Source organism: Chiroxiphia lanceolata, chromosome 4 (assembly GCF_009829145.1).
Source record: "Chiroxiphia lanceolata isolate bChiLan1 chromosome 4, bChiLan1.pri, whole genome shotgun sequence".
NCBI lineage: Eukaryota > Metazoa > Chordata > Aves > Passeriformes > Pipridae > Chiroxiphia > Chiroxiphia lanceolata.
The window spans coordinates 47,580,044-47,602,280 of NC_045640.1; the positions used below are offsets into that span (position 1 = coordinate 47,580,044).

Genomic DNA, 22,237 nt, shown 5'->3' on the forward strand with positions numbered 1-22,237 from the left:
GAAGACAGTAAATGCATTTATTACCCTGACAAGAAGTGAGACGTAGCATTTGTCATCTGATGATGAGGAATTAACATTATGACCCTTAATTAAAACTGAAACCACAGATGATGGTCAGGGTCAGCAAACTGCTACCAAAATGGAGCTATATACCGCGACTGAGATATCAAAGTTCCAGGAAAAGTACAGCAGACTTACAAGGGATGTAAACATATAGGGTGATCCCAATGACAGGGAACCAGGGAAAGATGATTCTTTATCTCCTTCAACCCCCCCTGAATCTACTAGACCTCAGGGCAGAGCAGAAAATCACACACAAAAAATTACTCCATTAGATCTGATTCAGTGGCTGACTTGCAAGAGAATTCTGGCCATAAACCAGGTGACACTGAAATCCAGCAAGTGGAATCCTATGAATGCATACAAAATAATGGCCCATACATTCAGATTCCAGTTGGTTCTCATCAACAATTAATTGCTAACACCATTGAAACACTCTAAGACAATGTCTCTTTGGCTCTTGGTTGTATTCAAACCCAATTGTGCATGCAATATATGACAGCTGCTATCATATGGGAAGGTGAAGACAGTACCCTTGCCCACTGAGATTAGGAAGGTATTTTGGGAAAATAGTTTAAAAGAAACTTCCTGTCCTGGTGGTATTTAGTTAACTTTACCTATAACCTCTAAAATTATACAGTCACTGCCTTTGTGTTAACAGTGCTTAATGCTAAAGTGTAAAAAATATATCCCATCATGCTTTAGGATTAATTTATAATGGAACTGTACTGTACCCCACAGAACATAGGGTATAGGCCTAGAAAGAAGGGACAAAATGGCAAACTACAGAAGTCGATGCATGCATTGTGCAGGAACAACAAGGATTTATCTGTCAGGAAAATACACTAAGGGCTCAAGACACTTGTCTTGATACTGAGCAAAATATACCATTTTGAAATTTGATCAGATTACAACCCAGAAAACATGCATGTGTATGCAAGCAGGAGATGTGTTTGCTTAGGAACACCTTGTGACCACGTAATGGTAGATAATCAGGTAGTAATAACAAAAAAATCACTCTAACATTTGTAAATTTGTTCAAATCAAGGGGTAGGATTTCAATTATTCAGCTCTGATTAACTCCTACCAGTTGTTGAAATCTAACTACACCTCGATCATAGCTTTAAAACCCATTCCCACTGGTATGAACCTCACACTAGTAAAAAAGGTGCTACAACATGAGGACCTGAGATGACTGTTGAAGCAAGCACAAGACTACGGACAAAAGACTTTGATTACTGTTCACCAACATGTGGAAAAAGTCCACTGGGTGGTGGAATGGGTGAAGAAAGATGGGGAACACCTCTGGTGTGACATTTTATTTGGATAGTCGCCAACAGCAATGTGAATTTTTAACAAAATCTGGCACTGTGATTGTTCTTTTAGTATTAACCTTTCTGCTTTTCATTTTGGTAACTGGATTGTACGTTAAGGTGTGAAAAATTATGGAGAGATTATCCCAAAGCTTAGAGATAATTTACAGAATGCATTTGCCCCTCCCTCTACCTCTCTTTCCCTTCTTTTCCCCTTTCAAGGGATCACCTTTTCAAGGGCCCTATTGATGTTTGAGCCATAGGGTGGTGTAGAAGCCCAGAAGAAAAGGGGACCATGTGTAAATCTCAAACACCGACAGCAGGATGGCCATGGAGCCAATCAAGGACTGTTGGAACTAACATGCCCCAAGGAAGAACAAGATGTGAACGGATAAAGGGGCCATGCAGAGGTAGGGCAGCACTTTTCTGGGACAAACATCCTTGTTCTAGTCCATAGAGACACAACTAAAAAAACAAGACAGCATCAGCACAGAAGCAGGCACATACTGTCAACCAAAGGTCAATCTGGTGGTGGGGGGGACGAGACCATCCAAGATGCCCAACCCCCCCCAACCCATTTCCAGAAGGGTGTGAAAGAACAGACTGCATAAGAACTAATTTGCATAGAAAGCAAGAAATCTGTCTTCAGGGCAGGGAAACCTATCTATCAAAACGTACCCCCACCAAGCCTGGGCTGTGTCCTCGGAACCCTGGACATCCCATCAGTTGGATGGATGGAACCAGGACTGGTGATCTCTCTTTCCTTTCTCTTCCTTCCTTCCTTCTTTTTTTCTTTCTTTCTTTCTTCCTTTCTTTTTTTCTTCCTTCTTCTCTTTCTCTTTCTTTCTCTGCCCCTTTAATTCATCTCTTCTTTTCTCTATTCCTTTTCATCCTACCCCTTTTTCAAAAACCCACTACCATGTGCTCGTATAGTAGGTCAGGGGCCTCCAGGCAGAGCCATGCATGCCACGTCCTGGTTCCCTGACTCTCCCAGCACTCAGAAACTGCTAGGATAGAGCCCTGATCCCCACTGCACCCTGGTGGCAGCTGGAAGAGCTGTGCAGGTGGGTGCCAGCTCCAGCCACCTCCCAGGGTGTCACATAGGTCCCCTGTTCCCAAGCAGCATCACCTGGTGACAACCAACCCGCTGTGTCAGGCGCACGGCCACATCCTGCCTCGCTGCCTGTTTGAAATAAATCCCCCACCCAGTGACCCTGATGCACCAGGGCTGGTTGCACACCCCCGGCTTCCCCATGTCCCCTACGGTTCCTCCTGTCCTGAGGTGAGCTCCCATCCCATACCAGAGGGATTCTGCACTGCCTACAGCCAGGTCTCCCCTGCCAGGAACCCCCCACCTGCCCTGTAACATCCAGCTGGGGTAACCCGGCATCCCTCTTTTAATGTCCATTCACGGCCATGCGGAGCCACCGCCCGCTGTCACGTGCGCACGGAGCGGTGCAAGAACACAGCGCAGGAAAACGGTGCAGGAACACGGCACTGTTCCAGCTCCAGATGGATTTATGGGGATGGCTATTAGCTCTCCCACAACAAAGTTAGGGGATAAATGGATTAAAATCCCGCTCTTTGCTGGCATGTTGCTCTTTATTCCTGAGCTACTTTTCCCATCCATCCTGCTGGGGCTTGGCAACCATCTCGGATCCTTCCCTTGTCTCTCCCCAATGAAAAATACCCAGGGGTGGTGGGCAGGGATGTCATCTGTAGCTCAGCGGGATGCTTTGATGCCCAGCTCCCGGTCCACTGCCTGGAGGAAACGTTCATTGAGAAAAAGCATCTGCCCATGGGGCAGGAGACGATCCAGGAGGGCATCAGCGGCATCCGGACGGAGCAGGATGTCAGCGCCAGGGCTGAGGAGCCGCAAGGAGATGAGCAGGCGGGGAGCCAGGCGCCGCAGGGTGATTTCAGCCAAGGACAGATTTTCCTGGGGGTCACAAATCAAAGCACAGGCAAGGGCCAGCACTGATAACCAGACTACTGTCACCCGGTCAGGGAAGGGGTCTCCAGGGGGCATCTGGAAAAGCCCCCCCGGAGCATCTTGGAGTGACACCGGCTCATCAGGCAGCTGGGGAAGCTGTGGGGAGGACAGGCGGCCCAGGGATGACTGAAGCAGCTGGCACTGGGAAGCCACTTGTCTGGAAGAGAAAGGGGGGACCCTTGTGTTATGGACTCCTGCCTCATCCAGGGATAGAGTGACCCCCTCTACTGGGGACACAGGGTCCCAGAATCCCCCAAAAGGGCGTATCTGATGAATGGGGGGGATCATGGTCCTGGGGTTCCCGCTGAGCCCTGTCCCCCCCATAAGGGGGCTGCCACAGTTCTGGAGGTCCCACTGAGCACAAGCTCCCCTCAGGAAGGGAGGGTGTCCCACAGTAAAGGGGTGTCTCAGCCCTAGGGGTCGGGCAAAACCCAGGAGCCCCCACATCAAAAAAAAAAAAAAAAAGGAGGCATCATGGTTGTGGGGGTCCCAGGGAAAGCGATGGAGAGTCACAACTCCAGGGGCTTCAGGGAATGGAGGGGGTCACAGGGGTTCCACCGAGCCCAGCATCCCCAGGAAGGGGGTTCCCATGGAGAGTGATGTCGCCGCCCCGAGGCGGGGGGTTCTCCCGGCTACCTGGCCACGACCAGCAGCTGCTCCTTGCGGCGAAGGCGCTGCCGGGGACCCCCGAGAGGGGTCCCGGGAGGGGTCCCGAAGGCACGCGCGTACAGCACGCGGCAGGGAGCCTGCCCGGCCGGCCCGCCCGGTGACAGCAGCACGAACGCCCGGACCATGGCCGAGACCGCGCCCTGCGGCCCAGCCCAGCCCAGCCCAGCCCAACCCCTGCTCCGGCGGAAGGGGCGGTGGTGGCCCGGGAAAGGGGCGATGGTGGCTCGGGAAAGGAGCGGTGGTGGCTCGGGAAAAGAGCGGTGGTGCTTCCGGAAGGGGCGGCAGGCGGTGGCCGGAGGGAAGGGCGGAGGACGCGCAAACGGCGGGTTACGATTGGCCAAAACTCCGAGGGCAGCGAGAGCTGATTGGTGGGTAGCGGCCGGTGGGTGGGGTAGGGAGGACGCACAATATGGCGGGTGGCAGTATTGCCGAGTAGCGCTGTCCTGGCTGTGAGAGCCCGTGGTGTCCCCTCCCTCTTGCCCCGGGCATAGCCGTGACCCACAGCCCCTGTCCCGTGTCCTCCTCCCGTGGTGTTCCAGTGGCCTAGGCGGCACCAGGAGCGGGGCAGAGCTCTGAGTCTCCGCCGTGCCGCCTGCCTGGGGCCCAGGCTAGCGGGCCACACCCGCGGGGCCCCCTCCTGCCGCCCCCCCAAGCAGGGACAGCGGTCGGGGCGCACGCTTGCCCCTGCCACAGCCGCCCTGCCCCTGGGGGAGCCCCCAACACCCAGGGAAGCTCCGATCGCCCAGCCCGGCCCCCGACGCAGCCCCAGATCGGGGAGTGCCCACCCTCCGAAGTCCCAGGTCAGGAGCCGAGGTTGTTCCCCCTCCCGAAGGAGTTGTATTTATAGAGTGTGTAAAAAAAACCAATCACAGCAATAAACAAACACAAAAGACAGTCCCCAGCCCAGCGAACACTTCCATGCTGCCCAGCTCACAGTGCCCAACCCCTGGGTCCAGGGTTGGGGTGAAGCCCCTCCTGTTGCCCAACGTAAACCATAACTGGCTTAGAGCAGAACTACTTTAAATAAGACATGAGTTGGTGGGGAGGCTCTTGATGTGACCACTCTGGTACTCCTACAGCACAGGGAGGTGTGGCTCAAAGTGGGGGCACAGGACAGTTTTGGGGGGAAAGGCCAGGGTCTAAATGGGGGTGGTGACACTTGTCTCTGGGCATGGGGTGGACGTGGCTGGGGGATACATGGGGGTGGATGTGGCTTGGGATGGCATGGGGGGTCATGGCTCGGGGGGGCACGGCCAGGGCGAGCATGGAAGGGTGCTTGTCTTGTGGGGACGTGGAGGGAGAGGCTCTTCCATGAGACCTTTCCAGCCATGGAATACTTGTTTTCTGCCTCAAGTGGCTTCAATGGCAAAGCTGGTTTTTGACAAATTCTTTATGGCTGTGGCTGGTCATTCACAGGTTGAGGGCTGGAGGTGGGGAGGAGTGGGGGTCTTGCTGCTGTGCACAGGGCGTGTATAGGGACACCATATCCCAGCTGTGGTGTCCATATTCCAACTACAGTGTCCATATCCAGGCTATGTTGTCCATATCCCAGCTGTGGTGTCCATCCCAGCCATGGTGTAGCCTGCCAGAAGTTGTACCACTGGTGCTGCCACCCAGGAGGAGATGACCAGCCTCAGGCTCATGCAACCTTGCTGCACATGGCTCAGAGCACCTCCTCCAGCTGATCTCCAGACCTGGCATGCTGGGAGCCACAGCCCCCTGCCATGTTGTTGTGCTACCACAGGACCCTCTTGGAATGCTCCCCCTTGCACCTTCCCAGAGCGGGGACGCTACCTTGCTCAGGGTCCTCCTTGCTGGCGGGTGTCACGGCAGCCCCTGCCTTCTGCACGGCTTGTGGCCGCCCTTGACCCGGCCGTGTCCCCCCCCCGAGCCCCCGCCTTGTGCAGGGACACCGCGATGGCCACACCGGTGCCGGTACCGGGGGCTGCGGTGCCGCTCCGCGCCCGCCGGGCGGCGGCACCGTGCGGGGCCGGCGCTTCGCTCCCTCCCCGCCGCCCCCGGGGCGGTGGGACATGCTCGGGGCTTTCCCGGCGGTTTGGGCATCGGCCTGGAGTTCCTGGCCTGGGGAACAGATTCAGCTCGGCCGCTGGGGCTCGGAGTCCCCGGCAATGCTCCGCTTTCCACCGCGGGATCAGTCCCAGCTCCACCACGCCGGCGGCTCCCGGCCTTGGCTCCCAGCCATGTCCCCCTGGCGGGGATGGGGACTCAGCGGGGATGGAGGTGTCCCGAGGCGGCCGGTGACCCCTCCTGCTACAGGCCCCCCTGCTCCCACCTGGTTTCTTCTCTGCAGCTCTTTTCCACTCCAGCTCATTACAGCTTGTGCTTGTTCAAATTATCCTGGCTTTTTAACAGGGCCATAAATCAATCACTGTCATGACTTGAATAGGAATGGACATAATTGTACATCATCTAAATATGGACTAAGCTTCAGGGACCAATGCAACCCGACCCTCAGCCTCCAGAGGGGTTCCACACAAGTGCCTCCATCCTGGTTCCCACCTTGATGAATAACAGGAGCGAAGTTCCAAATAACAAGATAAAGTGGTTAAGCAATGGAAGCAATAACCATGGGAATGTGGAAGACAGGAAATTGATGGCCGAAGTTCATGAAGGGGGAAAACAAAGATAAAATCCTTCTTGTCTGGGATGTGTAATGATGAGCTAGAAGAAAACCTGTTTTGACCTGTTCTGTGGTGAGAACTTGCCCTAGTGATGAACTTTTGCTCCTTATAATAGTAAAAACACACCCCAGCTCAGGCCCCCCCTGCCCACAAAAAGACCACCACTCACTGAGCATGCACTATGATTTCTTGGGACACAATGGCTTTAATTCAAAGCAGAGAAAGGATGAGCCAATAACAACTTAGCCAAGTAGTGACTTCAGTAAGATATGCTAATAGTTTAAGATTGTAACTGTATAAGTAGGCCTGCTTTTTTGTCTCAGGGTGCTGGATTTGGGAATTTACCACTGATCACCCTTTCTGCGCAGAACTGTAAATTAAATTATGTGTCATGGCTAGAAAATAATCTCCTTTCTTACAGTGGCTGAGTTTGGTTGAGGCTCTGATCCTGTGCGTTAACCTATAGAAACCCTCACCCTTTTCACCACACTGGTAATTCCCTCAGTAATTTTAATATAGGAAGATGATCAAGAAATGTTTGCACACTATTCTAGCAAGGAAGACAACTTTTTTCTTGAAAGTAAAGCCCTGGGGCCTCAAACTGTGTTCAGTGGCTGCTGCTATATCAAATTATTTTTCCTTGTTGCCATTTCCATCCATTTGTACCTGCTATAAGATAACCACTGTCACAGGCTATAAGATCAGGGGCCTTTAGGGCAAGTCAGTTCAGCTATAGGTAATTTCAAGGTAGTTCATGTTGTGGTGACTTCATTGGTTTTGCTCTTTCAACCATTATATGCCAGTCTTACTCAGAATCCAGTATCTAAAAGGGCTACAAGAGAGCTGGAGGCAAACTTTGGACAAGGGCACGTAGTGACAGGACAAAGGGGAGTGGCTTCAAACTGACAGAAGGCAGGTGTAGATTACACATTGGGAAGAAATTCTTCCCTGTGGGGATGGTGAGGCACTGGAACATGTTGCCCAGAGAAGCTGTGGATGCCCCATTCCTGGAATTGTTCCAAGCCAGGTTGGATGGGGCTTGGAGCAACCTGGTCTAGTGGAAAATGTCCATGATTATGGCAGGAAGGTTAGGACTAGATGATCTTTAAGGTCCCTTCCAACCCAAACCATTCTACAATTCTACGATTCTAAGATACAAACAGGTCTACTTCTGTCTTCTGAGTGCCAAGCTTATGCAGTCGTATTTTCCTTATGAACAAACTAGCTTTCCTTTCATCTGAAACAGAAAACAGTAGGCTGAAGTGAAATTAAACAGAAAGAGAAGAATGAATCATTCCCCTGTTTAGAACAGGATGAGGATTAAAAAAAACCAAACAAGAACAAAACAAATAAACCAACAACCAAACTCAAAGCACAGAAGGATATTTTGGTAGTAACCTTGCCGGTACAGCTGCTAACATAAATATTTTCTGACAAAAGTGCATTTTATGAACAATATGTAACAGTTAACCCATGAAGACTTGTGCACTGAGAGCAAGGTTTGGGAAGCAGTTACCTTTGGCTGCGCTGATTTCAGGTGGGTTTGGCAATTCTGGTTTTTTCTTCACTTCTGAAAAAAAATCAGAAATCGCTTCCTGAAGTCTGGAAGGGAGGTGATGGCATTGGAGTGGCTGGAACTGGAGAATTCCAACGAAACCTGAGCAAAATACCTCTTCAGTGCTTCAGGACTTAGTTTGGCAAGTGAAAGGAAATTCAATTGCACTCTCACGGCTCAGCCTCTTGGCTAGGGAAAAGAATTCCCCATGGTGTCTATGAAGCCACTTCTCACTAAGCAGATGACCAGCTCCAAGGAGAAGTTCTTGATTCAAAATAATATAGTTCCACCATTTTCTGAACAATGTGCTCTTACCTGCTTTTTTATGGGAAAAACTACTTTATGACAATAGAAATCCTCTTAGCTCATCAGTCTGTACCCTGAAGCAGCTTTTCTTGTGTTCTCTTTTCTCTTCATCTTTGAGTTTCTTGGGTTATTCTTACTTTACAGTTACTGCCACATTTACTGGAGAGATGTGTGCAGCAGGTTGAAGAAGCCGCCTCTGAGAAAATCAGCCCAAGAGCCACTGTTCAGCTTGTCCACTATTTCATTTTACACCCTCCTGCTTGATTTCTTGGTGAAAATCATACCAAATGCCTATCTGTCTGTCTGTTGTTTTTGTGGAGAATCTTCCCCTCAGATGGCAGCATTCATGGTGAGGACCAGGACTAGTATGCCAGAAGGGAGTGTCAGTGAGCCTGTCAGTGACTGAGTATCACACACTGCACACGTGAGCAGGAGCTCATACCAGTTCTTCTGAAAAGTGGTTGTGCTTTTATGTGTATTCATAGACTTATTTCCCCTGTTAATGGTAGATGATTTACAGGAGCACAGAGAAGAGGCTGCTTTCCAGCAGAAAACATAAATGCTATGTGACCTTGTTTTTTGAAGAGTCATTCGACCTTTGCGTTGTACTTCCTTTATGGCTTTCAAGTCAAGTATCTTATATATAAGTGACATAGCCCCAAAAGCCCTGTTTTGGCTTCCCACCTCCCTCCACTTAAGTTTTGCTGGTTTTGGCTACTCGCATTTCCCATTCCTCCACAAAACTAGCTCCCATCTATCACACCCATGAAAAAATACAGGTAGTAGAAAGTTTAACAAGACCTCTACCAGAGTTTTCCTACAAGTTACCTGCTTGGAATTCCCACTGCCATTACTGCAATCTTTGGCTTCCCTAAATTTGAGCTGTAAATATACTACTTGCAGCTGGAACAGCATCTGCAAAACCACTTCTGTCCAAGTGACAGTAACATGGGTTTGATTCAAACTTTGAATGACTGCTATTACAAGGACTTCCATCTCCTAAAATCTTTATTGAAGTGATTGCTAAAAAACCACTTCAAACGTCTTGAGATGCATGTCATTTCCCAGTGTTAAAATAGCTGGTGTTTTAAAGGGTACCCTTGGGATACAGCATTTTAAATTTCCTCTTACAACCAATTTGTTACAAGGAGATCCAACTCTGCAAAACTGCATCGGTACTGTGAAACTTGTTTTCTGAGCACCCTTCCATCTTGCCAACACACTGTGTCCCCAGGCATGGAAAAAGGGACTACCAGTTTGTCACCACTGCATATGTCAGAGCACATCAAGTCCTACTAAGTAAATGCTGCAGCAAAGCCATTCCCACTTCTGAGAAGCCAGAGCAGCAGGGACATGCTGCTGCATGCATTCTGCTGATGGCTTCTCATGTGTTGTGTCCCAGGAAGCCTAATTTAACTGAGGAAAAGACTTGCAATCCTTATAAACCGTCTCTGTCTCCCAAGTGCTTTGTGAGAAACAGGTAACCTGGTCAGGCAGAAGGAGTCAGGTTGGATATAGAAGATACAAGACGGAACCTTCAAAGACAGAAGCACACCCCAGAGTGAGGAAGAGCACCTACAGCACCAAGAAGCAGCACTGGGAGAGATGGAGAAAGAAATACCATTTAACCACCACAGCTTTGCTCACTGCAAATTTTAACTCTGCAACATAAGCCACTCTGGGTCATGTTCAATGTCTCCTATGCAGGGATGAGGAAAAGGGCTGACATGATGGTGAGGTGGATTCAAGCTGCCCACTGCTATACAAAGAGCAGGGTGCAGGACTCAAGTTCATGAACTACACCTGAAGGGAATAAAAGTATCTCATCTCCCCGCATGCAACAAGTCTCTTTTGTTAAAAGCCACTTCAGTTTTAGACATTGTGATTAATTTCTGTCAGCCCATGGAAGGCATCTCTGCCACACCATCAAGTTCAGATGGCCAGAGCTATCCTACTTCTGTTACTGTTTCAAATCCACAAAGGATGCATAGATAGAGTTGAGGAAATGTTCAACAACACCACAAAAAGCTCTTCCCTCTCTACAGCTGCCACCCCCATAGATCAAGGACAGCCCAAGCCTCTTCCGTGCTGAGCTGGAATAATTCTGCTATTGTGGGGTACTCAGAAAGCATTGCCCAGATCAGACCACCTCCCCAAAAAGCCTTTGTTTTATTTAAATCAAGAAAGCCATTTGTTTAAACCAAATCAATACAAATTGGGAACATTAGCTTCATGCTTCCTTCTGGAATTAAGTTAACATTTTTAATAGGGAAAATATTAAGTAATCAGAGAAACAAAATAGAAATAGAAGGCTCATTCCTAATCCTGATCACTGCACCTTCCCAGGGACTCTTGCTCCTGCTCCTGGCCTCTGCTGCAGACAAGGCTATGCTGGGACTGTGGTCTGCTCTGTCGATGCCTTGAGTTCTTTGGGGAACTCCTTGTCTCCCTGCCTACAGCTCCTCCAACTGCTCCAAGCTCCTTTCATGCTCTCCCTGCTGAAAGTGCATGGGCACTACAATGCACTGGGGCTCCGGCCAGCTCTGTCTTCAGCAGTTTTAATGCAAGCCATGTTCAGAAGTAGGGGGATGTTTGGGACAGCCTACCTGATCCTGGCATGGATGTGAGACAGAGGAGGGTGGACCAACACAGCAGGTATTGTTCTGAGAGTCTGACTTTATGAAGGCTGCTGTTGTGCTGCCCCATTTTATCTAATTAAATGTGCTCTGTCTGTGCTCCCTGGAAAGCTTCAGTATTGTGCTTGCTGGCTCCCCTGCTGCCTCAGTTATTTTATATGGTAGGAACCAAGCAGTCATACTCTGAAGCTGAAGGTGCTCCCAACACTTTTCTTCCAACATTTGGGTCCCTAGGGATTCAGTCTATCTCCTGTAAGATGGCTAATTGATTTGGCCTCATTAACTTAATTTAATATATGGTCCCACTTCACCCTGGCACAGGTTCTTCTGCCATGTCTCTGCCCTTTGTACCTCCACATTACTGCCTCACCAGCTCTTCCTCCCACGTACTGTGCTCTATCCTAGCATGCTTGTTCCTTAGACTCCCAAGATTTGTGCAGAAGGACATGAATAAACCCACTGGCTTAATCTCCTTGTAGCCTGATGACTACAACATTTCTCAAGAATTTGTCCAGGAAGCCCCTGCCACTCCTGGCCAACCAGCCCCCGTGCTCTGGTCTTGCACTTCACACATGACTGTCAGCCTCCCTGTGTCACCAAAAGCACTGCCAACCAATCTCCTGATCTCCTTGAGATTATCCACATAAGATAAGGAAAAGAACTGGTTTCAAGGTCTTTAGTCCACATTTCTATTTTCTCATTTGCTAAGTTCCTAAGTGCCAGGAGAGCTCCCATTTTTTCAGTGAAATCACTGTTGTAAATGTAAATCCATGAGCACATAGCACAGCTGGGCGGGTGTCAATACCTCACCAGTGTGCACTGTACACAAGCCAACATCCTGGGCAGGAACAGGAGTGCTCCTTCTCTCCATCCACTTCATCCTGTCAGGCAGGGATGTCCCATGCCACGCTCACCACGTGGGCAAGGTGCATCAGCAAGATGTGTCAGACCGGGAGCTGCCTCAGACACTGACCGTCCATGCTGTCTTTCTTCAAACCATCTGCACTATTTGTGCTCCCTTGACTTGCTGGGAGGCTGCCTTTGATGGATGGGAGCACCCCAAAATTCTCACTCCCACCTCAGAAGCAGAGCCAAAAGTCCTCCCCATCTTTCTTGGGCAAAAAAAGGCAGGCTGGGCTTTTGATCATCAAAGTTTTCCTGTTTGGAAGGAGGAGGAGCCGACTAGTCATGGGTTCATTGATTCCTTGCCCAGCAGGAATGTTTACTTGGGCACAACTCAGCCGCACCTCTGATGACTAACAGGCAGTGCTCTCTCTCTTTGATATACTATCAGCTGGGTTTATCAGAGTATCAACACAACCTCCCCACTCCTGGACTCTCCCCTTCTAGCTAGCTCTCCTTGCAGAGCAGGCAAGGGCTGCGTGGGAGCTGAGCTTACCTCCTATTTCAAGGAATCTTAACAGCAGGTTTTAAGATACTTATTTACTTTTCTGGTCTGCGCAGGAAGTTTGAGCTAAAAAAAAAGATAGAAGCATAATTACTCTGGCGCGCCTGCATTCCTACTCTAGGCTCAGACGGGCAGGGTCTCTTTCTTGTTGAAGCCAGGAAGAGGATCTTATCCCTGGAGATCACCGCCACAAACGTGTAACTGAAACCTGCAGCCATGCTGAAACAGATATTATCAGACATGTACATCGATCCTGACCTGCTGGCAGAACTCAGCGAGGAGCAGAAGCAGATCCTCTTCTTCAAGATGAGGCAGGAACAGATCAGACGGTGGGAGGAAAGAGAAGCTGCTGTGGACAAAGCTCCAGCAAAGAAGCCACTGCCAAGAAAAGGTAAGTCTTTGCCTCCTGGCTGCTTCACCGTCTGACACATATCTGGCCTAATCAACTGCTCCCTGGAAACAGGAGGTAATGTATCCTTAGAGTAACTAAACCCACCTGCAATGGGGTAGTTTTGGCCAGATGCACTATGGTTTTACTCCCTGACCCAGGCACTCTGTCCTTGACCAAATTGCTCAGCTCCCCTAACTGGGAAGACAGGGCTTATTTGCCCGCAGGAGGTGCATCTTATTAAGTTTCCCACTAAATGGGGCCTCTGTCTTTAATATAACCAGGGATTTGAATATCTGTCCTGAGGCACCAGATCTGCAGTTCCCACTGAGACTTTAGATCTGAAGTCCACTTGCCAGGGTTGCAACAGCATGCTGACTGCTAGGAAGATAGCACTCTTCTCCCAACTCTTCCCCACAGTGCTCTTTTTGCAAGTGGTTCACCCTCACACAGTTTGGGGAGGGCAGTGGCCAGGAATTAAAACAAGAAAACAAATGGTAGTGAGCCTTCTCCTTTGCCCTCAGACTCAGACTTCCTTCACTGACCTGGCTTCAATAGCATGAAAAAAAATGCAAAGTGTGGGCTGCCTCCCAGCCGAGCTTTCCCCACGTACAGTTGCTTTTGGAGAGGCTCTGTCATCGACAGCAGCCAGTAGGGCACAGCAGGTGGGACACAGACCCTGCTATCCAGCAAACAGCATTTGCCAAAGAGCTGCTTCTTTTCCAGCCAATGGGAAGTCGGTGACATGGAAACTCGGTGCTGACAATGATGTCTGGGTCTGGGTGATGGGCGAGCATCCTTCAGATAAACCATATGCAGCCATCTGTGAAGAGATCCAGGCACAAAGAGCAAAGTGCTTGGCAAGGAGAGAGCAAGGCAAGGAGGGCAGGTAAGCACACTTCAGCTGGGGTCTGAGTGGGCTGACATGGAGGAGAAGGCTTTTCTAGGGACCCGGAGGCTGGGGTCTTCTCTGTAGAGGCTGTGGTTATCACTGTCATGTTGGACTTGCAGGCAAAAGGCACAGGCAAAGGCTGGCTTTCTGTGAGGACACACAATGCTGGCAGAGACCAGCTCTGGCCTGAGACTTGCTCCGGCTCGTTGAGCCTCTCATGATGTGGCTCCTGCATGGGACACTCTGCAGACTACAGGAAATACCAACACTGTTATTGTGGCAGGTGGTGAGCTTGGATTGCACTGATTCACCAAGAGGTGCCGGTGTGCAGCCTGACAACAGTTGCTCACCACAAGTCATTAAATTAATTACTGCACCTACCTGATTTGGAAATATAAATGCCCATACACACATGGCTTCAATGCAGCACTGCTCTGCTCACGTGCAGCTTCCTTGCAAGATGCTCAGGGAGCAGAAAGTAACTCCCTCAGGTTCCTAAATCCTCTCTCTTACATTTCAGAGAGATTGACTCTTCTATAACATGGTCTCTACACCCACAACCAGGACTACTGGGTGAGACAGATCTTCATGAGAATAAAAAAAGCACTGTGCAGACAAAGGAGGAACGTGGGAGAAAAACGACTGATACAACAACCGGGAAAAGCCAGGAGCTCACAAAGGTAGTTTTCCTCTTTTCCCATAGCTATCAGAAACGCATGTTTTGAGAACTAGGAAATACAGCAAATCCTGGTTGCTGTAAATAGAAATCTGAAGAAACAAAGCCGTCTATCTGTTAAGGCTTTTCTTCTGTAGTCAGAGAAGAAGCCATGCTGTTACATCCTTCCTTGGGACTCAGGAGGTCCACGTGCTATTCTCAGGTAGGATAGATCTGCTCTGTAGCAACAGATAAGTTACTCTGAATTCCTTTGTTTCCATTCTCTGTGGGTAAAATGAGGGGTGCAGTACTTTCCCTCCTGCACTGTGGCTGGTTTGGATGGCTTCTGGGGCAAGACCAGGCAGGCTATCCCACGATCCGTACATGTAAGGTCACAGCCATTAGACAAATTATCCACTTTTATAAAAGAACAAATGAAGATAATTTTACCAGCATCATCTGACATGCATATTTAGGTGGTTCTTTGGGTTTTTGGTCTTCTAAAATAGTTAGAAAACAGCTTATGACCCTGACAGCACAGGACAATTTGAAATGCAGTATCTACAGTGTCGGCTTTCCTGTGGTGTTTTATTACAGAAATATTTTTCTCCAGCAATAAATACATTTCTAATTTTTAACTAGCTACAAAAAGCCATTTGCAGAGAACTGAAAAAAAGATGAGTTAAATTAACTACCCATGCAACTGCAGTTGAACAGAAGGAACAGAACACCCTGCCAATTTAATGAGAGAAGTCCAATCTCATTCAGCAGTTTTCATTCAGCCTTGAATGAACTTGTATAAGTGTATATTCTTTTATCATACAGCCACACCATATTTCAGCATAAAAAGCATGATAACAGAAGGTTGGGTTTTGGCAACATGCTCCCTGCTGCTACCAAAATAGTGAAGGAAATTTGGAGTGGCTGTCTCCTTTATCAAAAGCCTCTGAGTCGCATGAGGTTTTTCTCTGCACTGTTTGCTGAAGTTGAGCAACTATGTGGGAGATTTTTTTTTCATAGGAAGTTATTAGTCACAGCTGACAAAAAAAAAAAAAAGAAAAGAAAGAAAAAACAAACCCCAAGCTACTACCAAAAATCTAATTCCAAAAGATTTAGTTCCCATTTAATGTAAGGGATCCAGGCATTGTGCTTTGTCTGTTGCAGGGAACAGACAAAGATCTAAGAAAAAGAGCAGCTTCACACACATTTGCAGTTCCTAGTTTCCTGAAGGAGAGAGAAATTGTAAAGCCATGTTCATATTAAATATTAGCCAAGTAGGTGACAGAAGCGTGTCCTTGGTAAGCAGTGTAGTACAGTTACCTCATTACCCACTGTGCCGTGGGAGCAGTCAGGGTCCAATGGAGAGGTGGGTGGGTGTTTGCTCAGAGACAAATCTAACTGTTCACCTTTAAAGGCAGGTCTCAGCTAGAAACTGCTGTCAGGGTAGCAAGACTGGTTTGCAGGGGAGAGCAAGCAGGAGATATGCAGCTAGCTGGGTCAGTCTGTTGAACAGGAGTTTGCAACACCACAGCCACAGCCGCAAACAAGCACAGGCTTGTAAAGTTGTGGATGGCAGGTTCTGCAAGAGATTGATTTAGGGGGAGGGAGGAAAGAAGCTGCTCCCTGGAAGCACTTGGGGGCATTGCTTAGCAAATCTAGACATGCTTATGGCAATCCTGACACCCCTGAGTTCTCCTCATGTGGTATGTTAGGCCTAATATGATGGAAAACCCAATGTTTGTCAGAGAAGGCTGCCAAAATTTGTTAACAAATGTCATGACTGCTGCTGCATTATACATCTATTGCTCCAAAAGAAGAGCAATTGTCCTAACATCGCATTTATTTCTCACCGCTCTTTTGCTCTGCTTAGAGGGGAACCAGAGATGTTCACCAGATGCTGGCAGACTGTCATATGAGGACACTTAGCTTCCAAAAGGTAAGTGGCAACCTATGATGCTACTGAAACATTGAGTGGGGCCCAGGCTTTATCCTAGAGTCCCTGTCAGCCTCAAAGCCTCATCAGACCTAAGAATGTTCTCACCTCTTGGACCAGTGTTGCCATGCTCCTCATGTACAGTGTGACAATTAGGTGATGATACAAAGCAGGCCAGACTGGCAGACTGGGGAGTAGCACAGGGAGATGCTCCTGATGATTTCTGGTAGACTGTTTTCCCTCACTTCCTCTGTTGTCACCTGCAGTAAAGACAGAGGATCTGCATGTTGTTGAAGTTGGAGGGATTCACAATACCGAACGGAGTTCCCAGTATTTCAAGGCTAGCTAAAAAGCAAGATTAAAACTTGCCTGCAACAAAGCTGAACGTACTGTTTCTTTCATAGCCAAAGGAAGCACAGAGGAGAAATTCCGAAGAGACCACAGACTCCCAGGAGGCAATACCACAGAGCCACCCCAGCACAGAGAGCCAGAGAACATTGCAGAAATCGGATGAGAATGAGCCTGAATGGCAGGAATTCTGTAAGATCTTGGGATAACTTTTTCCTATGAGGCTTGAGAAATTCTAGAACTCTGTGGGGTCATGTCAACCCTTCTTCTGTCACACTAGAACTGAGTAATAGGCCGGTGGGTGGAGAGTATTACCAAGAAAGACAGCACTGCATTATCAGAAATATTTCTGAGTCCACGTAGCCTTGAGACTAGAGCTGGGAAGGGAAATGGAAAACTTCTCCTACTGATACTATATTAAAACAAGCAACAAAGGAACTACATGAGTGTAGAGAGGATTATTAATCTTAAACTAGAAGCTGGCCTTTTGTAAGACTTTGCAGTAACCATTGCTCTTGAGGACAAGGATAATGGGTGACAAGAACTGATAAAAAAGAGCTTCCCTGTCATCCAGGCATGATCCCATCTAAGCAGAGCCCCGCTGCACTATCTCATGTAAGGAATCCCAATGATAGGAAGGAAAATGGCAAACAGTAAGAGACTTGCAGCAGCATCCATCACTGCTGCCAAATACTTCCCGAGGGAGAACCTGATGCATTTTTTTTCCCAGTTCCTTCCCTGCTGCTCAGTAGATGGCAATGCTGTACCACCAGTTGTTTCCACTTCAGGCTAGGGGTTCTATTTTCCTGACTGATTTAAAAAAAAAAAAAAAAGTTGACTGGAGAGCTGGTTACTCCTACAGACTCCAGGGTGAAGTGGACCTAAACAATCAAGGCAGTTTTACAGAAAAAAAAAGAAAGAAAAACACAGCCAAGTTCTCCACACTTTCCATAATAATTTCAGCAAGACTCTCCCTCACCCTCCGAAATGGATCAGCTCTTTCAAATCCTTCAAAAGTTTGATTTGAGGTCATTTCAGCAGCTTTAATTCCATATGGCCTGCTCCCCACCTGCTTACATGAAAGGCACTACAGAAATCTATATCTGAACGAGGAGTCAGCATCTGAAACCAAACCAAGAAGTCTCTAAGTACAAAGGGACTTGGTATCCATAAAAAACCCAGATTTTTAGTGTCTTGAAGGAATAAACACTGTACCCTGTTAAGCGTCAGATGCCACGTAACACGTGGGAGACACGTGGCAAACGATCTCACAATTGAGTGAACCTTTCAGCTTGTGAAATGGGTTATTCTTCCATTTCATCAAGCAGGAAGATGGCCAAAGGGCAGCAAGCCCTGCTTGTTCACTCATGTAGGACTCCTTTTTTGTTCCAGTGCGGAAATCCAAGGCAGCAGATGAGAAGAGACGCTCCCTTGCACGGCAAGCCAGGGATGACTACAGGAGGCTTTCACTGCAGGGCATCCGTAGAGGGAAGCAGGCAGATATTTCCAAGGGTGCCATAGCAGGAGATCGGCGACCACTCCAGTATCCACCTCTCCCCCCCAAGCCTAAAATTCTACCTCCTGTGACAGCAAATGGGAGAGCATTTAGGTAAGGAAGCCCCTATGCCCTGTGGAGGGGAGAAGGGATGAGATTCTTCTGCTCTAGCATGGGATGGTTGAGATGGGAATGGTTAGCTCTCCTCCTTGTGTGGAAGAGACACCCCATGGGGAAAAATACAGAGCCTAGGCTATATTCCAGCCTAGGGTGTGATGAGGCCTTCAGGTGTTTACTCCTGGAGGGCAACAGGTTTATTTAGTAGAGTGTCCTAAGCCTGGAGTGCAAGTGCATACAGCCTCTGTGATGCCAGATGTTCACTAAAAACCATATTCTACACAGCTGGAGTAGTGTAAGCTGCCTGTTTATGGATGTTCTTAAAATCCTAAGAAAAAGGTAAGTTCAGTGCAAGGACTCAAAACCTATTTGAACTTGATGCACAAATCATGATCTTTTCTAACAGGAAAGAGGGAATCCAGAGGACAATCTCCAATTCCACTGAAGAAAGCATCATCAGGTGGTTCAAAGAGGAGCAGTTCCCTCTCCGAGCTGGCTATCTGAAAACCGTGGACACAATAGCACCTTGGTTCCATGGTGAGTCTTGAGCATTCCCACCCCAACCCAACTGTTTAAGGAGTTGTTTCTGCTGATGTGGCTGCTAACATAGGCTGGGCCCAGGAGTAAAGCTGCTGCTGTACTGGAATCAGTGTACAACAAACTGCAATGCTGTTCTCTCTCATAACACAGAATCTGTCCTTTCAACCCCCGTGCATTTGTCATTCATAGCTGGCCAAGTCTGGAGCAGTTAAGGTAGAGCAATTAGCCCGTGGCCATGGTCTGTTACTAGCAATGGCAGTACGGTTCTTCCTGGGCTATTGGGCAACAAAACAAGGGATGGGAATGCCATGGACTGGGTTTAGAGCAGTAAAGCAGATTTCTTGTGAGAACTGTTCCGTCCAATCCTGCACAAATGCTCTTCTCCCTTCAGTTCTGAGTTTTAATTTTGAACAGGTATCCTAACCTCTAAGAAAGCGGAGGAGCTTCTAGATAAAACAGTACCAGGGAGTTTTCTGATCCGGGTCAGTGAGAAAATCAAAGGCTATGTGCTCTCCTATCGGTCTGTGGAAGGATGTAAACACTTCCTCATTGATGCCTCCAGTGATTCCTACAGCTTCCTTGGAGTGGACCAGCTGCAACATTCAACGCTGGCTGACCTTGTAGACTACCACAAGGTAAAACATCTATCAATGCATTCATTAACTGTTTAATTGCCTCAGGGCACTTCAAAATAAGAAAGAATAGATGCAGTTATTTTGAAGTAGGTAACTAGACCCATTTTAACTGCTGTTGGGTATCCTGTGTGCTGCTCCAGAAGGGTATGTCAGCCTGATTGGTACATCTCAGGTGGCCTAACACATCTCAAACATCTTAGATCTGACTCATTCACTCTCAAGCACACAGAACACCTTGCACAGGACTCAAGTTACTTACGTGCTACTTAGAAATGTTGCTAAGGTGAGAGGTGACAGCATACTCATATAGACCCCTTTCTTTCGTATTTTCTGTGGTTGTGGTGTTCTGGCAAGTTGAGTAAGCAGAAAATCCTGCTTGCCTCCAGCTTCAGCATGAAAGAGAACAAGGTATCTTTACAATCTAAAAGCAGGCAAGGTGTGATATTGAGCAAAGATAAAAAATAGAAGGGAAGGAAGAAGGTTGGCAGATTCTTGTAGCAATAAGAGTAGTGTCTACCAGCACTGACTGCAGCTACATGGGCTCCAAGGAGAGCCAGATGGATTGTTCATTCCATCACTGTAAGATCTGACCAGGGACAAGACAATACTTTTGCTTTATAGGTTCATTTCAAATCCCTGTTTCTTTTAAATAATTGCCTAGCCTAATACAGACATGCCTAAACAAAATTTGACATGAGGGTAATATCTACGTTCATTTGCTCTATGGAACTCTACCTGGGCTACCAGAACTTGCTTCTTGCATGGTTTTCACAGTTCAGGCTGAAATCATTGAAAGCAGGAGCTACACAGCTATTGACTCCAGAGCCAGGGGATTTAAAGCCTGGCTGTGCATAGCTACATCAAAGATAGAGCCATGCCCATAGTCTGCAATGAATCCTACAGAGCCCCAGCACTATAGCAGATGTGGGCAGGCTAAACCCACTCTGCCAAAGTGACCCAGTGGGTTCTGCTTATCACCCACTGGGTGACTATGAAAGAGGGCAAGTCCCCACCATGCATCTGCTGCTGTCAGGGAATTCTCTGGTTAGAACAGGATTTGCCTGAGCAGAGGGTATGTGCTCACTCTAGGATCCACTCTTGTCCCTCCCACAAACATAACCAGAATCACATGGTCCTGCTTACCTGCACGCTGCACAGTCCTTGCTCCAGCACTTTCTAGGCAGGACACTGCTTCATGTCATAGAAGCTGTAGTTTCCTACGAGATGAGCACAGCTCTTTCTGAGCACTGCCAGAGCTGTGTCACTGAGTTATGGCACTGAGCGCAAACATTGTGTTATGAAGACAAAGGACACCCACTTGGGTCCTACCCCAGGTTCCCCAGGGCACTGAGCTGGATCACACAGTGGCATGAATGAGGCCACACTGTAACAGAGGCAGGGAAATTGCTGTCCATCCTGTGAGGTTGTGACAGGTAGGGTCTGTTTGAAAACAGGTGTTTGATCATATCCTATATCAACAGGATGAACCCATCACTTCCTTGGGGAAGGAGCTGCTGCTTTACCCATGTGGCCAAGAGGACCGAGAGCCAGACTACATCTCTCTCTTTGAGTGAACCTCCCCGTCCCACTGTGCAGTCCCATGCTTGTATTCACAAAGAGTGAACTTGGAACTAGAGCTGCTGATACTTACCTGAAACCCTAAGTGCCTCTATTTTATATCCTTCAAAATGAAGCAGTAGGAGGATAAGTACTGTTGTGGGTTTATCATATCAACTGAGTTGAAGGATGCATCAGCCCAGCAAGCGGCAAAGCACCTGGATGTATCCCAGACAATGGAGTGAATGAGTTGATGAAGTAATCAGTTGAACAGGGAGATACTGCCACAGATTTTCAGTGGGTTTTTGCAGATTTTTTCAGGGACTTCTGTATTCAAGCTGCCTTTTGTTCTTGAATGCGAGGTTGTGTGCCATCTGGGAAATAGATTGGTACCTACAGTTGAATGAAATCATACCTTCCTGAAGGCACATAACAACTTGGAGAGGTGAATCGATCTTGATATGTAATTTACATAATGTGAAGCTTAATTCTGTATAAAATGCTGTGTCCTTGAAATGAAGGACATTCAAACTGAACATCCAAGCAAACCCTGAGTGCCTTTCGGTGAAAGGTGCTCTCTGTGATGATGGATTTTCATGAAGAGTACATTTTTTAAACTCCTCTAGCCTCTGAATATAGATCCCCACTCTTTTAACCTGTATTTAAATACTACACAGGCCTTTCTGCATTGAGAGGAATTAACCTTTTGAAAGGGATAGAAGGGACAGAGGCATTTGTATAAAAGACTACCGCAGGTACAGAGCATAAAAAATGTAAAAAGCAGCACCCATATCAGTATTAATACAGTTTACAGAAGAGTGTTTGCCAGTAAAGAATGATATTTTCCAAAGTGGAGTTATTTATTGCAAGTTGTGTCCGGATTACTCAGATGCATCTGGTGTAAACTTCATTATAGAAGTTGTTCTTTCAATGTAATATTCTCTCTCCTTATCTGTTACACTGTTCTTTAAATACATAATTCAGTATACTGGGGGAGAGCCTGGACAGAATCACATAACAAATTAGTCCTCAAATTCCCTCATGTTGTTACACAACAAATTCTACAGCTGAAGGTTGTGGTATGAATCTGTTAAC

The 22,237-nt window shown here is 47.8% G+C and overlaps 2 protein-coding genes across 2 annotated transcripts; one reads left to right on the forward strand and one right to left on the reverse strand.

Moving 5' to 3' along the window:
• Positions 1–327: 327 nt before the first annotated feature.
• On the reverse strand, positions 328–4,384 carry AP5S1 (adaptor related protein complex 5 subunit sigma 1). The gene is made up of 2 exons (XM_032686581.1): positions 4,003–4,384; positions 328–3,523 (listed from the first exon to the last, which is right to left on the reverse strand). Exons 1-2 carry the CDS (start codon positions 4,158–4,160, stop codon positions 3,097–3,099), a joined length of 585 nt encoding a protein of 194 aa, XP_032542472.1. The 5' UTR covers positions 4,161–4,384; the 3' UTR covers positions 328–3,096.
• An 8,029-nt stretch (positions 4,385–12,413) lies between these two features.
• On the forward strand, positions 12,414–21,242 carry SH2D4A (SH2 domain containing 4A). The gene is made up of 9 exons (XM_032686369.1): positions 12,414–12,973; positions 13,697–13,859; positions 14,383–14,542; positions 16,388–16,453; positions 16,855–16,990; positions 18,191–18,407; positions 18,817–18,947; positions 19,365–19,585; positions 21,067–21,242. Exons 1-9 carry the CDS (start codon positions 12,799–12,801, stop codon positions 21,157–21,159), a joined length of 1,362 nt encoding a protein of 453 aa, XP_032542260.1. The 5' UTR covers positions 12,414–12,798; the 3' UTR covers positions 21,160–21,242.
• Positions 21,243–22,237: the final 995 nt, after the last annotated feature.

Bases quoted from the DNA above. Each gene is read 5' to 3' on its own strand.
- AP5S1 (XM_032686581.1), bottom strand. From the start codon at position 4,160: ATGGTCCGGGCGTTCGTGCTGCTGTCACCGGGCGGGCCGGCCGGGCAG. The intron at 3,524-4,002 runs GTAGCCGGGAGA...TTTCTCTTCCAG, and splicing joins CAGCTGCTGGTCGTGGCCAG to ACAAGTGGCTTCCCAGTGCC.
- SH2D4A (XM_032686369.1), top strand. From the start codon at position 12,799: ATGCTGAAACAGATATTATCAGACATGTACATCGATCCTGACCTGCTG. The intron at 13,860-14,382 runs GTAAGCACACTT...CTTACATTTCAG, and splicing joins GAGCAAGGCAAGGAGGGCAG to AGAGATTGACTCTTCTATAA. The intron at 18,948-19,364 runs GTGAGTCTTGAG...AATTTTGAACAG, and splicing joins AATAGCACCTTGGTTCCATG to GTATCCTAACCTCTAAGAAA.